This window comes from Bombus vancouverensis, chromosome 7 (assembly GCF_051014615.1).
Source record: "Bombus vancouverensis nearcticus chromosome 7, iyBomVanc1_principal, whole genome shotgun sequence".
NCBI lineage: Eukaryota > Metazoa > Arthropoda > Insecta > Hymenoptera > Apidae > Bombus > Bombus vancouverensis.
Window position 1 is genome coordinate 14,366,389 of NC_134917.1, and position 16,381 is coordinate 14,382,769.

The following is a 16,381-nucleotide window of genomic DNA, read 5'->3' on the forward strand; positions in this document are numbered from 1 at the left end:
GCAACTATTCTTATTTTTTGAGATAAAATACACATTAAAGATAGTGTACAACTGTGTAAACAACGATTCATGAATGTAATTCCTGACTATTTCGAGGTCACATTACTCAACATAGATACGAATGTATCACAAAAAATTAATGCCAAAGACTATTAAGTAGATATAAATATCTATAAAGTCGCAATCATTTAATGCCCATAATAGAATAATATAGAATTCTATTCGAATTAAATATAGAATTTTAAGCTCGAGTTGTTTGAGTATCTGTAGAAAACTGTACAGAACCTACTACGATCAATAGATGCCAGATTCGGTCGTTTTCGACATGTTCCGTTAAGTTCCCCTACTATATTCATTCCTGTTGGCCTCCAACCATTTCTGCCACGCCCTGTTCACATGTATTTTCCCGGCAAAACCGGTTATTTCAGGCATTCTTCTTGGTTCACGCTTTTCCATAGAAAATCTACACGTAAAAACGTTTCCCTACCATCACATCAATATTAAACCTTGACTTTCCATTTGATCGAAGAAGACAAATTTGAAATTTGAAACATACGATATGCATATATAATATCAGATGGTAGTGTACGACATATACAAAATGTATAGACACATAAAGTATGTTTAAAAACATTAAATTGTTTTTATATACTGTGTACATCTGTAGTAAATTCAACCATACTTTAAAGTAGTAAGATGTGTACGAATAAATTTAAGTACACATATTCTTACGTAATATATGTTTAAATTGTATAATTTTAATATAAAAAGTCGTAGTAATAACATTGATACGATTTTCCTGAAACCAACAAAAATCAATAATCACCACAAATTGTGGATGAAAACTGTCATCGCTACACTACAGAATTTAGGCACAATGGTTGATGGATAGTAATTGGAAGTTAACGTTGACGAGAATTTGCTGGAGAATGGTATGGATTAAGAAGGGACAGCGTGGAACATTGAAAGGATAACAGACGGAGACAGTAGAAGTTAGAAAGAGAGAAATAACAAAAAAGAGAAAATAAGAGAATCAGTTAATGAAAAAGGAAGGGAAAGAGATGGCCTGTTAGTAGGAATTGAGAGGAAAAGTAGGGAGGGGTAGAAAATGGGAGAGAAGAAAAGAGTTTCACAGTGATGTTCGAGTTGCGCTTGCGTCGACAATACTTGCTATGAACGGATTGGCTCCCTACTCATACTTGAGTGCATGTTAGGTTGACTTAATTTCAATTCGGGCTCCTCTGCTTCTCCCTACCATTTTCAGTTCCACCATATATTTCGGTTGGTTTCTTTTGTTTTATTGGGTTTTACACAAAGGGCGTACAAGATGTTGCAATACACGCTTACTTTATATATCTTGAATAAGTAGAAATATGAAAGGGAATGAGTCTTTTTCATCTTTGATAAGGAAGATATGACAGTGTGGAGGTAAAAAAATCAAGAAAGAGAAGAGAAGAGAAAAGGGGAAAGGCATAGGGAGAGAGGAGAGGAAGTGGATAAAGGTGGTGGTTGGTGTGCAGTGGAGGAGAAGTTAGATACACAAAGATACGAAACGTCAAGAGGAGAAGAGAGGAAAGGAGAGGAGAAGAGAGGAGAGGGAAGCGCTCAGCGTTTGCAGCGATCGGCGCACGCTACCCCGCGCGCGCGCGCGCGTGTTCTTACAAAACAACGCATCTGAACACTCTGAACCCGTCGCTGAACGCGCTTCAACAGTTCGGCACGAATTCACATTGAGTTGATTATTCTGACGGACGCGCGGATTTCATCGCGTCGCCGCCATATTGGCGGCTCGATATAACACGTACTAATAATAAGTTCAGATTGGTTACGGTAGGCATCGTAGTTGACGCGCCGATTTTATCGTCGTTGAATGTCGCTACTACAAATGTGCCATAAACAGCGCAGTGATCATGTCATAGTCATAATATTGGCCGTCATATTTAACTATATGTAACAAATCGGATAAAAACTTCATCGTCTAAACATAAATGGTACTACGTGTTTTTTCTCCACTTAATTATATACATTGAATAAATCGTGATTTCATTTCTTCTTTTGAAACGATACATGTAATATCGACGCCGGGTCGGTTGTCATTAATTAAAAGCAAATATAATACTTTCTACTTATATATGTATACATATATATTTAGTTAACAAAATACTTATTTGACACACGTTGAAAGTTTATCTCGTGTTGAATTGACTTTATTACCATTTATATCTTCAAATATAATCATAAACATTAACGAACATCTCTCAATAAGTTTAAATAAAAATAAATTTTGGTAGGAATCATTTTTATGACAATCTGATTAATTTTCTCAGCGATTAAGAATTCTGTGAACTGTTTATTACTGCAAATTAGAATATATGGATTTTGTTGATTTATAAATATTATCGACGTATTTAGTTGCCAGTAAATAATTATCTAAATCAAGATTGATCATTGTTAATGACTTCATGACAATTTGTGTTGTTAATAACAATGCCTGTAAGTATGATATACAATAATAATCAACCATAATTGTAATGTTGTTATTAAAAAAACTTTAATAACGATTATTCTATACAATAATAGAGAAAATAAATGATTAATTTACAGAGTGGAAATGAGCAATTCATTGGATCAAGACTTTGAGGAATTTAGATTTTCAGACCAAAGCAAAATTTGTAAAGACGATGCAGTGGATGATTTGCAAAAATTTGGTATGTTTTTTCTAAAGTATTGAGTGAAAATAAAACAAATGATATACATAAATGTAATATACACAAGAAATAGTATTAAACGTAGGTTAGTTTCTATAGATTACTTTCTTGAAAATTAACATTTTAGTGGAATATCCTCATTCTATTAGATGCACTTTTTTTTGCAGAAAGCAATATATTTCACTTAAGATATTGCTATAAAAGATTAATGTTTCTAATACTGTGTTACTAATTTATGGTTGTCTTTGCAAACCTATTTTGCAAAATTTCTCTAGCCAAATCTTAACATTGTTATAAAAATGTGGATAAAAATACTATGTTTTTTATTTAATAAAACTTTTTTTTACTTTAAAGTGTACTTTGAGCAAATTTTATGGATTTATACTTTATAAGTAAATGGTATTAATGAAAATTTGTATTCTAAACTCTTGAAGAGAGGTTAGGATTCTGTTAGTGCTGCATAATAATTGGATAAATTTGGAGGTTTTTGTCATTTGTTATTGATGTTCCGTTAACAAAATTATTTGGTATAATTTACATTTTTTTATTTAATTGCAATAAATCACAAACTGATATCCTTTCCTTAACTAGAGTTATGATGATAAAATTTGTAAAACGTACTTTTATTACCTTTTTAGCCCGTTTGTATAATTGAAAATATCCCATTGATTATATATGTACTTTAATAAGTAACATTATCGTAAATTGCTATAACTATTTAAGACCGGTAAAAAGCAATTTATGTATGTCCGCAATGATATCAAATGAAATGCGTTTTGATACGATGTATATCGTGGCGGGAACGTTGCGCTAATATGAAGTGAACCAATGGTGTTCGTTCTTTAGCTAGTATCGATTGGAGAATCCCGTTTTCAATTCTCGGCAGAAGCCGAGGCAATTATCTCGCTTGCGTTAGGTGGTCTGCTGTTGCAACCATTTTGCGTGAACACTTGCTGTTGCTGCATATACATCGGCATCGATTGTTTACATCCGTTGTAACACGGGGAATGCGCGTTGATGATAGTAAGTGAACCTTTGAAATAAACATGTTTGAATATAATCGACGTATAGTTCTCAGATATATCCAACGGGAAATTATATCAGTTTAGCGGATTTGATAGTAGCTATGAAAGCGCGGCAAATTATTTAACCCTTACTTTTCTCAGTCTTTTAATTAAAAAGGTGATTGGACACATCCAGTTTTGTTTTTTTAGATATTCGTCTTCAAGTACAACGTTTTTCGTAAAATAATGCGATTGACAGATGCAATTAGAAAATTATTGTATGAGTGTATTGTAATTATTGGGGTTTTCTTTTTTCAGATAAACACATAGACAATCAAAGTACGATATTTTCCTTACGATTTCCATTATTTAACTGTGAAGTCTGTAAAAAACAATTTGTAACAAAAAAGCAATTACGTACTCACATTCAGACACATTTAGGAAGACCACGTATAGTTTTAAGAAGGGTTACTTTGAAAAGTGTCAAGAAAAAGAATAGCAATACATATTGGCTAGACCCAGAAAAGAAGGGTTCTTTGAAATTAACGTTAAAAAAACAGAATTTCAACGATCCTCTGAAACTTAAACTCAAAAAGTCATCAAAATCGGAAGATTTTACTGTTGTGAAAAGCAACATTAATCTGGGAACTGAAAATCACAATCACAGAGACGTGGCTGGCGCAACAGAGAATGATCAAAGACATGAAAAAGATACAGAAAGTTCGATTAATCAGCCATTTGAAAACGTGATGGTAGAACAACAGGTACGTTATACTTATAAATATGAAAAATGTTAATTGATGTAATTCTATGGAAAATATTATTATTAGGATGAATATGGAAGCATTAAATTCAACGCTGACGAACATAATCCATTGGAAGAAAATGATAGACCATCCATAGATGTCAATGAAAGTGACTCAGGTGTAGGAAGTGATATGGCAAATCCATCTGAAAAGGAAGATCAAAATGTTGATGACCTACAAAATACAGATCAATATGATAATTCGGATAAAAGACTCTCTGAAACAGAAGATCATGAAGAATCAGATGCATTGGAAGCAACATGTAGAGAAACAATTGAAAATCTCAAGAAACTTGGTGAACAATCCGGGTAATATGGTGTATTTAAAAATAATCCTCGAATGAGAAATATCCTTACTATAACTCATTATTTAACATTTTAGATGTAGATCTATGAGTCGATTAATTGATAATGCAGGCATTGAAGAGGATGATGATAGAGGACATGAATCAAACATGATACATGATTTAGCAGAGAATCCAGCCATTAATATTATTTCAAAGTCTTCTACGTTTTCAAACCATACAGCAGATTGTACAACAGTGTGTTCTGAAGATGAAGATAAACCTGAAGAATCAACAGAAAGCACAACTGGTTTTAATTGGAATCAATTGTCAACTAATTTATCGAATAAGAATAATGAGAATTCTAAAGAAAATGAAGAAAATGCGGGTGATAATAATATTGAGAATGCTGGGTCCCTTTTACAAAATTTGATTGAGCACCAAAGACATAATCAAAATGAAACCTTATCGAATAATTTACCTTCGGAAACCGAATACGTTTCGCTTGAAAAGTTAGCTGAGACCGTTAGTACTTGTCGCGTTTGCAACGAAAAGTTTAAAGATATTGCTCATTTAGATGAGCATCGGAGCAAAGCTGGACATTATCAATGCAATATTCCGGAATGTATAAATCTTATTTTTCATTCACTATTGGAAGTCTCCATGCATAAAGCTCAAATGCACGGAACGCCCCTTTCTCCGAGCGTGAGCCAATTGTCTCCTCATCTAAATACGAGTTCACCTCATTTGAATCAAAATTCACCCCATTTGAGCCAAGCATCTCCGCAATTAAATACACATTCACCTCATGCAGTATCAATGGAATCTGCAAATACAACAAACTCGCAACAAATAAATAGGAATTCTCCTTTAACTTCACCTCATCAAACAAATTCACCTACATATAACGCAGTAGCTAGTGCTGGGCAGCAAATAATATCACCTGTGAATTTTGAACAACTACCCGCACCTGTTCAACAACTAGCTCAACAAGTACAACGTATGCCACTTCCGCAAACGCAAATGCCTCCAAGTCTTCCACCAGGTGCTAATACAATGATCCCTGGCCCAAATTACTTTGTACAACCATCAGGAAGACCACCGTTGTATAGAGTTCCTGGTCCACAGGGCATGCATTATCCTCCTCATATAACACACCTATATCCGCAGTATGGGCCAGGTCCATATCCACAAATGACTGCACCGCCACAAATGCATCCACAATTGCCTCAGCAAATTTCACGTGGAAGGTATCCGACTCTTGCACAAAATAGTCGGCAAGTACTGTTGATGAAATAATCGTTAAAGCATGTAATATGTTTCTAATCAAAGTTAACAAGATATGAAACACGATACGAAACATGATGAATTCTCTTTCAAATAAAGTATTAAGCAGTTTAATTTGCATTGTATGTATTGCAGGGCACCAAGGATTCCACAAACGGGATCAACACCGCGGCAACGTATGAAACGTCCTATGCAACAATCAATGCAAGTGCAACAGAATAACTCTGCAATGAAACAACGACGGATGGATGTTTTATTACCAGATAGAAATGAAGATGCAGATTGTCATGTTATTGCACAGCAAAAAAGAAATGACGGTCTGCCTGTTATACAAAATGTTCAAGGTGCTACAACTCAGCAAACAAATAGAAATGATTCCACTATACATCTTACAGATTCCATAACTCTTAGTGTTAGACAACCAGGTACTTTTAACACTTGATTATATATTTCTTCCTTAATGTATATTTTATTGTATGTAATTTATGTATTTAATTCTAAATACCTCTTCTAAGATTAGTTTCGATATTAGAAATAAGATTTTATATTTTTATCATTTTTCTATGTTTGTTTTTCTAAATTTACTTTTATGTTTGTTTGATTATATGTTCTGAAAGAAAACTTAACTATTCGTGGAAGAGGTGCATTACAAGAATAAAAAGAACATATTTTACTAATCTAAAGGTTCCGCTCCAGCTCAAGTGCAGAACACATCAGGTGCTGGGGGCAAGAAGTCTGATGCAAAGGCTGTGGCTAATGTACTGGCAGCCAGAGGTATTACTGTTACTCCAGCAGCAAATAAAAATAAATCAAGTGAACAAAACAAACAGCAGATACTTCCCCAGCAACAGAGGACTACATCTTCACAGCAGCCTTTAAATGTTACAGCGCTCACTCTGAATTCTGCTATTTCTATCATACCAGCTAGTTCACAAAAAAAACAGCAAGATCAGGGTCAGTTTGCTGTTCCCCACAATAAACAAAACAAACCAGCTGTGAACGAAGTGGAAAGACCTCCGAGACCTCCCACCGTAGATTTAACGCAAGATACCCCACCACAAATGCCAGTAGTTAGACGTGGAAGACCTCCACGGTAAGATAAATTAAAGGAAGATTCTTCCACATTTATTGATAATATAATATTCTTCATTGTTACAGAGCATTATTAACTTGTCAAGTGTGTGATAAAAATTTCCAGAATCAGGAAATGCTAACTCAACACATGGCTACCCATCGTGCACCAAGTAAATTACTTCACAAGTAAGTATACTTTCAACAATAATGTAGGGTACATTTCCTAGATAATAATTATAATACTATTATATATATAATAATAATGTTTGGTACTAGGTGTAATCTTTGTCCTGCCCAATACCCAACAGCTCAAGCGCTAACAACGCACAAACAGGCGTATCATAAAGAAGTAGACACAGTAGCACAAAATGGTGGTGCAGAATTAGCATTACCGGTCGTAGATTTGAAATCTCCCCATGTGTTGAATCGTTTATCAAATCTTGGTATACAGAGCTACATCCCGTTGTCACAACTAAGTGTTCAAACGGGCGGGTATTTTGGATTACCTATAATTACAATAGACGGTGCACGAAATCCTAATACTTGTAATTTAGGTGCGCTTGGTGCTACATCTATTCTAAGTCTGGGTCCTCTTAAACATTTGTCAAACAGGTAACTGTGGACAATTTTACATTTGATCTATGTTTTTTGTGCAATGTTTTTTTGCCTTTCTATAATTTTCAACAATAAGAGTTGCTTATTATGAATATTACTGCATTGCTTATTTACTGCAAAAGACTTGCTTTTATTCTTTTCATTTTCTAGATAAATTAGATGGCACAAATTCGATTTATTTAAGAATTTTATATAATAATGAATTTGACACTTTTTAGTTTATCTGTGTTCTTCGTTATTTCGGGCAGTTTTACATTTTTTATTTTGTTTATATTATTAATTTTAGTTTATGTAATTCTAAAGCAATACAGTATTTATAACGAAAGCTGAAGAGGTGTTTGTGTTAATTTAGAGTAATGTAAAAGAAGATTTAAAATACACAATCATTATGACAAGATAGTGTATATGTACATCATATAGTATATTATGAGAAAGTTGCGAGATTCAAGTTGCGCGTAAATCATCGCCATTATTAGTATATTTTTTTTTTAAATGATTGGAAACTCATCAAATGTATTCTTCAGAAGTAATTTTTCGAAGATACAATCTACATGGATAAACAATAGTTCCAAATGTAGTGCCACTCATTAATGTATCAGAAGTCATTGATAAAGTTTTACAAACATATTAAATTATTAGAACCCTGCTGCTTGAAATTAGAAAAAAGCAACTCGTTAAGATTAATGAAAAATCACATTGGTTTTACTCGACAAAAATATCATTCATTTGAATGAATACTAGAAACTATCGTTGTGTGATCTTGTATCACTTGCGATATGTGATATACTATTTTGAATCTGATATTGGGAACATTAACATATACATTATGAAAATTACAAAGGTACCTAATTACTAGATTCGTTCATCTAAGGAATTATCCTGGATATTTTAACCGATTTTTCAGGCAGTAAGTAGTTGTATTATACAGTGTTGTTAAATCACGTCCGTGTTTTGAATGAAAGAGTTATAAATTATAAAACCTACAGAGTTAATACAATGAAACTATAAGAGTTAATTATTTTTTTGTCAAACGATTTCGTTCAAACGATATTCGTACACACTATTGAGATGTAATACCGATTGTAAATATATTTTTTAAAAAGGATTACAGTTAAAGCATACGCTTGTTTGTACTTGAAACTTGAAACTCTATAAAAATACCATATAGTAGTTGCGTAAGTGATACTTAAACAGCGAACATTTATTCTTATGAAATCATGAGCGATCTTTATTTATTGTCATTCCTATTCAAACATTATTGTATGTAAATAATTATCATTTTTTGTGTACTGTGTATATTTTTAAATAAGTGATCCGTTCCGTTTAAATTATAAAAAGTGAAAACGATTACTAAAACGCGCAAGAACTGATTTAAAATAATAATATTGTATATATTTGTATGATAATAAAAAAGTAAAGCATATATATATATATATATACATATATGATAATTTTAATGAAGTCTAATTAGTTATATAGCTAATAATGGGGCATTATATTGTTCTAAGTTTACAATAAAGAATATAAGTTTAAACAAATTTTATTCTTAAATAATTCATGAAACTTCAAAATTCATTTTCATTATTAACTGCTTTGAAAAATAGTATTGTAGAACCAACGGAGGATATGGAACTGTCCTATTATAATTTTAAATAAACAGAACATAAATAAATCTTTTAGGAGACATGCTAGTATATACGAATGATTTAATATACATTCCTTCCCATTTTATTTCCAGTTAATACATATTTATAAATATTTATTCACGTTTTGTATAAAGTAAAGAAATTCGAATATACTGAATGTATTACTAACTCTATTACTAAATGTACTACTATATTTATTGAAATGGTTATTCTTGACAAGTTTAAATATTACAAGATTTATCTAAACAATATATTTAATTAATATAGATTTATTGTTATTAATCAAATATCATGTTTCCACTTAATTAATATTATTTAAAAACAATTACTGTAAAAACTTTTTAATTATATTATTACACATCCGAATGCAATAAATAGTAATTATATTGTTATATGAATTAATACGGAGATATATTAAAAAGAGTGAGGAAGTAAATATAATTTGTATCATAAAACTATGATTTGATTTTATTTCCGGTTGAAATTTTTTATCGCAGTTTTAAGAAACGTCGCCAAGGAGTGTCTTGATTGTTGTCTCAAATTGTAATTATATTTTTTTTTTACTTTGCAATCGATAATTTCATATTTTATCTATCTATTAGTACTTATTGTTTTTTATGATATGCGTTATAATTTGTATAAATTATTTACTTTTTTAATTTTATCTATTTTAATGTTATGTTGTAACGTTTAATATAATTACGAATAATCGCGTATGTGAATTATATTTTCAAATCATAATTTCATGTTTCAATAATTTAAATGTTTATCTTAACATATTTTTAACGTATTTTTGTCTTCAATGTCTCAATTATTTAAGAATAATTTATAATCAGTGATATGTATCTTAAAAAAGAGGGAAGTTTAGAGATTTTAATGTAAAAACATGTGTTAGTGTGGATTCACATATGCGCTGCATAATTGTGACGTTCTGTCATTCAATGTCTAAGCTGCGCATGAAACATAGTTCTGTTTATAGATAATTTAATAGTTTCATTTCACAAAGTTTATGCTCGTTGTAATTGAATTTTTTGTGTTTCGAATGCCTTGTTATCTTCTATTTATCAGTAATTAATAATTTTCGAATGGTATCGTAACCTGTATTCTGGTTTCTCTATCTCCAATTTTTGGATTCACTCTTTTATCACATAATATTACCATCATCTGATTTTGTATTTGACAGAAGCTTATTCCTTCTTATTGCAGATATTTTCTTCGCGTTAGTTTGAAAATTTCGTTATGAGTGCTACATTAAGCTCAAGAGCTGAACAATATTTCTACAGTATAAATCCTTTGGCACAAAGGATAGGAGAAGATATAACTGCAACTAAGGAAGCTTACGAAGGCCTATGGAACACATTAAGCATAGCAGAACGGAATCAAGCAATTAATGAAACTATCATTCAACCAGAGGTTGCATTAAAATATACTTTGAAAAAGCATGAGGTTACTAGAGAATTACCTGAGTGGTATCCGAAACTACGCATACAGACAGGAATGAAATATGTTATCGATGAAACTGGTTCTGTAAGTACTATTTATAAGTTTATAGTAATATTATGTCATAAACTATATATTTTTGCTTTAATATACAAATATCGATTAATATCGGACTATCATAAATATATAATACTTTGAGTGTAAAATATTTTACTATTTATGACTTAATATATATATGCGATCAAGTTCAAAATATTAAGTTAAGACTTCTTAGTTAAAGCAAATTTTCTTTACTATGATATTATAGACATTGCGATGGCGTGACGAGCATTCAGCTCCATTTTCATTCATGACTCAGTCACAGATGAATCTTAGTATAATAGATTCAACAGAGGATGCAAAATCAAAATTAATAAGAACTCAATTTGGAGAGTTACCACATTTCTCAAGCCCAGCGAAATCACATAGAAACAATTCAAACTCTCTTAACGATGCTTATACTTCGTCTCATACGGTTAACCGCTTCCAATCTGATTGTTTTTCAAGTAATATCTTTGAGAATGAGCAGTGTAGCAGTTTGTTGAAAGGCAATGTTGATAACGATCATTCTGAAAGTATATTTGCTAAACTGATGAACAAAACGTCTTTATTAAAATTACAAAATAATTTGGCAGATGATATGGAAAGTTTAGTTAGAGAAAGGGACTCGGATACTGATAAAAGTCAAACAAATACATTAGTGGTTATGTCACGTACAAAATCAAGTGACATTAATGAGTCAACAGCGCTATTAGAGACTCCTAGTTCTTACAGTAGTTTTCAATCTTCTCAATTGAATCAGGAAGAAGAAGAAAGGACTATACCAAAAACTGGTTTTGAATTTCTTGATAATTGGTAGATATATCGTGATACGTGCGAGATACTAAATACGTTTACAGTTAAATTGCTACATATTATTACTAATTATTAATATAAGTTTACGTTAAATCGCGTTTGTACAATTTTAGTTCCTAAAGCGGTAATGCCATGACGGTATTGATCAACATTTCTTTAGATAATATTCATTTTTTAAGCTACATTTCTAGATATTTTCTAATGTCACTTATGATCTCAAATTGCGATGCATTTGCGAATTTACTTTGCTATGAAATATGTATTGGTTGCGAATTTGAGCTTAACCATGGGTAATGTATGCATATTCAATACAATTTATGTAAATTCTCTATCTCTATAATGAAGAGGCCTTTTTTTACATCTAAATACTACATGCGGGAATTTCGACATATATCTACTGATATATGAAAAAAGAGAAAATAATCCGAAACATTGAGAAAAACACTTTACAAGGATTTAACGCTTCAGTATTTGTATTTTCATTTAGAGAAATTTTTACGATTTTATATTACGTGTATCTTTCTAAGATAATCATTGACTTTCATTATCTGACCATGAAAGATCTTCGTCAGTTATATAAAGGATATTTAATGAAAGACTGAAGAGGCTATCTCATTTCATTTTTACTATGTTCATATTCGATAAGATTCGCCATTAACTGGTTTCTCAACCGTACGATGATACATTTTATATAGACTATTTAGACTATTCAATGGTTAAATATGTAGTCCTCTATAGTAATAACGATAATTTAGGATAATTGCTGTTACTTGCTCTCTTCTTGTTCTTCTGTGTCGTGAGAGATGAATTAACGAACAGAATAAATCACGTGTATGTGTCTGCGTGAAACGGGTTGTGCTTGCATGTTTAGTAACTGAAAAATATCAAGTCATTTTTTATTGAAATATACATACATGTATATATATGATACAGTATTTTAGAAGCATTTATTATAATATTTAAATACATTCATTCATGTAATATGGTTGCGTTTTTCAATGAATTTAACCCGCTGAGGTTCGTTCCTTCCACGTTGATCTTCCTAAAGTTCCCATCTTCACGTGGTCCAAAAGCCTGAGAGCCAGACTAATAGAAAAAATATTAAAAGGCTACTACTATATATATATCTCTTCCATTTTCATATCTCCAAATGACCTATACCTTCTGTCCTGGGTGATTGAACGATAGTTATATTCTCATCTCCACCGCCAATTTTCCCCACTTTTGAGTTATTGTAATAGCCGAAAATATTTTTATTCGCTTGCGTTATACAGTAAAATTCTTCTAGATCGGTTGATCTTGTTAATTTGGCTTCTGATTCTTTCTCGAAGGGTGACACCAGTATCAGACGCCTTTTTGACGATGCCCGGACTGAAACTGGGATAATTATTTCGTTATATTTATCACGGGAAAGGAAACTATATTTAAAATCTCAATTCTAACGTTAGGAGATTATCGAATCGGACTATTTACCATTTCTGTTCATTTCATCACCTGATGCACCCTTAGCTGTGTTTTTCGATTTACGAGATATTTCTTCAGACAACGTAGATAAACTTTTTGATAGAATGTTCGATCGACTATTTTTATCGGACAAAGATCGACCAGGGATACTGCATTCATTATTGTTTTCCGTTTGTACAAAATAATCCATGTTTTCCCGAAAATCATCTACGATTATTAAATAAATTACTGATTTACTATTCTACGTTCCTTTTGATATATCGTTTTGTCAATATCAAATTAACAAGAAAAATCAGTAAAAGAACCTTCTTTCTTCTCTTCCGTATTCATCGGACTACATCGTCCAAAACCGGAACATTTCTCTCCATCGTAGCAATTTTCTTCTCTAAAATTTCGTTTAAAACTCTCGCAGGTGTCTTTATCGTCCATCAGCGCACGCGAAACTCCTGCTTCCTCCTGTACGCTTCCTCCACAACACTTGTATTGTTCCATCGCCTGTCTCTCGAGCTCCTACAACGAAATCGTTCGTCTTTCGAAATTTTCGTGGCGCTCTCGCTCACGCAGGTGAAATACCATTTCGATTTTAGTGTCGTTAATATGGTCGTAGAGGAAAGACGCGTCTCAGCTACGCGTGCGAATAATTTTCGTAATTTGGCAAATGTGTTGATAAATTTGAAGCGTGGTAAATGACGAGGCGATCGGTGACTCGGGGTAAGTAAACGTAAGAATAAATTATTATACTTGATATTTAAGCGCCAATGATTCCTCGGACGTTCTATATTGCTCCATTGCTTGCTGCTCTAATTCGTCGTATCTAGCGTTGGACACGTTTGTATTATTACAATTATTATCACCAGGCTGCGGATTTTTATGCATTTTTGCGAAATTTAAAGACACGATAGAGTATTTATTAGGATATTTGGTAGATGAAACAAACATTTATTCAAATTCCATTTCTTTAGACGCGCCCTAAAAGATACAGAAATGCGTAAAAATCCGCGATAATAATTATCACATATCGAAACACACGTGTAATATATTGCTTAACTTTATGGCTCAATGGAATTTATTTTATGAACCGTTGTAGATTAAATAGCGACTGCTTATACCTTTTCTCGAACACGTTCTCCAAGGTGGCTTGGTTAGCGGAAGCATTGGTTAACACGTCTCTGTAAAGCCTTCTTCTGTTTCGTGTATCATTTTTATCCCTTTCGCTGATCGACTTTGCCTTCGATCCTTGTACCTCTGGTTTTATTCGTTCGCCGATTCTCGCGTTGTCCTTCTCCCTTTTGCCAATCGAAGTCTTTCTGTCGCTTCTGCCGTCAAAATTCCTCAATTCCGTTACCAGAGTGTTGCCGCCAGCGAGTTCCTTCGTTTTCGACGAGCAACTTTTATCCAGCCATTGAAGGACTTCCGATTCCGGTTTGCAACCTCGATTTTTCCCTTCCATCAGATAAGACGCTTTGTGTTGCGAGCTTTTCGATTGTCCGCGGTGCGTCTTCATCGCGTTCCTCGTCAATAGTATCAAATTCTTGAAATCAACGCCTTGGTTTTTCCTCTTTTGCCCCGTTTCGTGATAAAGTTCTATCGGATGCTGATACACCGGTATCGGTATAGGATTCGATTGTAAAAACTTCTCTTGCACCTGCAATATTATTACCTTCGATCAATGTTTAGCTTTACTTTGGATTGAGATATCCGTTCGCAACGACTCTTCATTTTCCACCTGTACGGGATGATGAGTAATGGTAGCAGTTCGCAGTGGTTGCACGGAGGTGCACATTGGGGTCGACGAAGAGCCAGATATTTGTATTTGCGTCGGTTGCGCTGGAATCCTCTGATACCATTGTTGAGGAGGTCTGATAAACGTGCTCGTGTCGGTAGCTGATAGCACAGGTATACCCGTACTCTGAAATTCACAAGCGTTTCTCTATTCTCTTCTAGGGCGAGCGTTGGCACGCCAAAAGTTTAGGGTTGCTTTATAGAGTATGAAGTTGCTACCAGCGATAGCGCAGAAGGTAATTGTTTATATTATTTGCAAAAGGATAGGGTATACTCTGCACTGATTTCGACGATCTTGAAACACGTTTTCTGCGGACACGATTGTGAACAACTTCTCTTTAAATTTCTTTATATATGTTACAGTCGCTGGGTCTTAGTTTCCGAGTTACACGCAGGAATACTTCCGAAGTTTCTTGCTTTCATTTTAAATTTTCTGCCACGTGTAACGATAATTAGAATAAGAGTGTAAATACGGAAGAGACTCGCGAGTTATCCTGTCTTTGATCGATCGAGGATCACTGTCCGCCCCGCTGCATAGGCTAACCTTCTTTCGTTCGTGCAAGAAGGTTTGCTCGCGTGCAGGGGTATTTTCAATTGCCAGTAACTAAAAAACAAAGCCGAAAACGTAACTTTTTTATAATATCAACACCCTGTATAGTACCGAATATATTTCGAGAATATCATTATTATCATTTATCAAATTTCAATCTCGCGAGTCTAAAAATGGAGTTCTCTTACAATTCCTTTCGTTCGATCTTCTATATTTATCGTACGTGTCTCACTGTAGTTTCTTAGTTAACTAATCGCTTGTTCACCCAAACCATTCTACTTTATTTCTATTTTATTACTATCTAAACCAGCGTTTATATTCTGGGAATATATTTGCGAATATCGGAGAAACTAAGGCCGAGCGATGATAACACTGGTGGAAGTGTGTCGTTCAGTATCATGCTCCCGACAATACAATTCGTTTCTAGATCGTCGAAACCAGAGGCGATTATCCTTTCGTAAGTAATTAGAGACATTCATTAGAGGAGCAAGTTAGGATTTTAAACCTGGTATATAGTTGCGGTATTTTCATAGGTCCTGTTGTAAGGAAACAATTCGTTTTGGTAACTTCGCTCGTTAAGGGATGGAAAATATTGTATACGATTAACGTTCTGTTCCTTGTTGCTGTTGAATCGCGTTACCGGAACTTTGGGGAAAAATTCCGGCACTTCCGGGCTGAGAACCGGCGGCGGATGTTTCCTCGTTCCATAAGTTTCCGTCCTTACCGTTTGGCACTCTGTCCTAAGTATCAGTGGTCGATATTGAACCGCGTAATAGAATTGTTGCTTGCCCTGACAATTCTGCTCTCGAGATTGTTGTAGCTTGTAAC

At 33.3% G+C, this 16,381-nt stretch overlaps 2 protein-coding genes across 5 annotated transcripts; both read left to right on the plus strand.

The window, feature by feature from the left end:
* Window positions 1-765: 765 nt before the first annotated feature.
* On the plus strand, window positions 766-9,200 carry LOC117154359 (uncharacterized). 3 transcript variants are annotated; one of them, XM_076620113.1, is made up of 12 exons: window positions 780-1,991; window positions 2,328-2,493; window positions 2,605-2,708; window positions 3,555-3,731; window positions 4,031-4,476; window positions 4,543-4,826; window positions 4,900-6,078; window positions 6,224-6,513; window positions 6,773-7,181; window positions 7,247-7,348; window positions 7,439-7,774; window positions 7,928-9,200. In XM_076620113.1, exons 3-12 carry the CDS (start codon window positions 2,612-2,614, stop codon window positions 7,929-7,931), a joined length of 3,324 nt encoding a protein of 1,107 aa, XP_076476228.1. In that variant the 5' UTR covers window positions 780-1,991; window positions 2,328-2,493; window positions 2,605-2,611; the 3' UTR covers window positions 7,932-9,200. The 3 variants fall into 3 exon arrangements, with proteins under 3 accessions (XP_076476230.1, XP_076476228.1, XP_076476229.1); XM_076620115.1 differs by lacking the exon at window positions 7,928-9,200 and having other exon boundaries at window positions 766-1,991; window positions 7,287-7,348; window positions 7,439-7,580; XM_076620114.1 differs by lacking the exon at window positions 3,555-3,731 and having other exon boundaries at window positions 804-1,991; window positions 7,439-9,200.
* Window positions 9,201-9,888: 688 nt separating this feature from the next.
* Window positions 9,889-12,738, plus strand: LOC143302944 (uncharacterized). 2 transcript variants are annotated; one of them, XM_076620118.1, is made up of 3 exons: window positions 9,889-9,966; window positions 10,630-10,950; window positions 11,171-12,738. In XM_076620118.1, the coding sequence occupies exons 2-3, from the start codon at window positions 10,663-10,665 to the stop codon at window positions 11,759-11,761; spliced, it is 879 nt and encodes a 292-aa protein (XP_076476233.1). In that variant the 5' UTR covers window positions 9,889-9,966; window positions 10,630-10,662; the 3' UTR covers window positions 11,762-12,738. The 2 variants fall into 2 exon arrangements, with proteins under 2 accessions (XP_076476233.1, XP_076476232.1); XM_076620117.1 differs by lacking the exon at window positions 9,889-9,966 and adding an exon at window positions 10,323-10,511.
* The last annotated feature ends 3,643 nt before the right edge of the window (window positions 12,739-16,381 follow it).

Coding starts and splice junctions, on each gene's coding strand:
- LOC143302944 (XM_076620118.1), top strand. CDS start 10,663: ATGAGTGCTACATTAAGCTCAAGAGCTGAACAATATTTCTACAGTATA. Junction 10,951..11,170: donor TTATCGATGAAACTGGTTCT/GTAAGTACTATT, acceptor ATGATATTATAG/ACATTGCGATGGCGTGACGA.
- LOC117154359 (XM_076620113.1), top strand. CDS start 2,612: ATGAGCAATTCATTGGATCAAGACTTTGAGGAATTTAGATTTTCAGAC. Junction 6,514..6,772: donor TCTTAGTGTTAGACAACCAG/GTACTTTTAACA, acceptor ACTAATCTAAAG/GTTCCGCTCCAGCTCAAGTG. Junction 7,349..7,438: donor CCAAGTAAATTACTTCACAA/GTAAGTATACTT, acceptor GTTTGGTACTAG/GTGTAATCTTTGTCCTGCCC.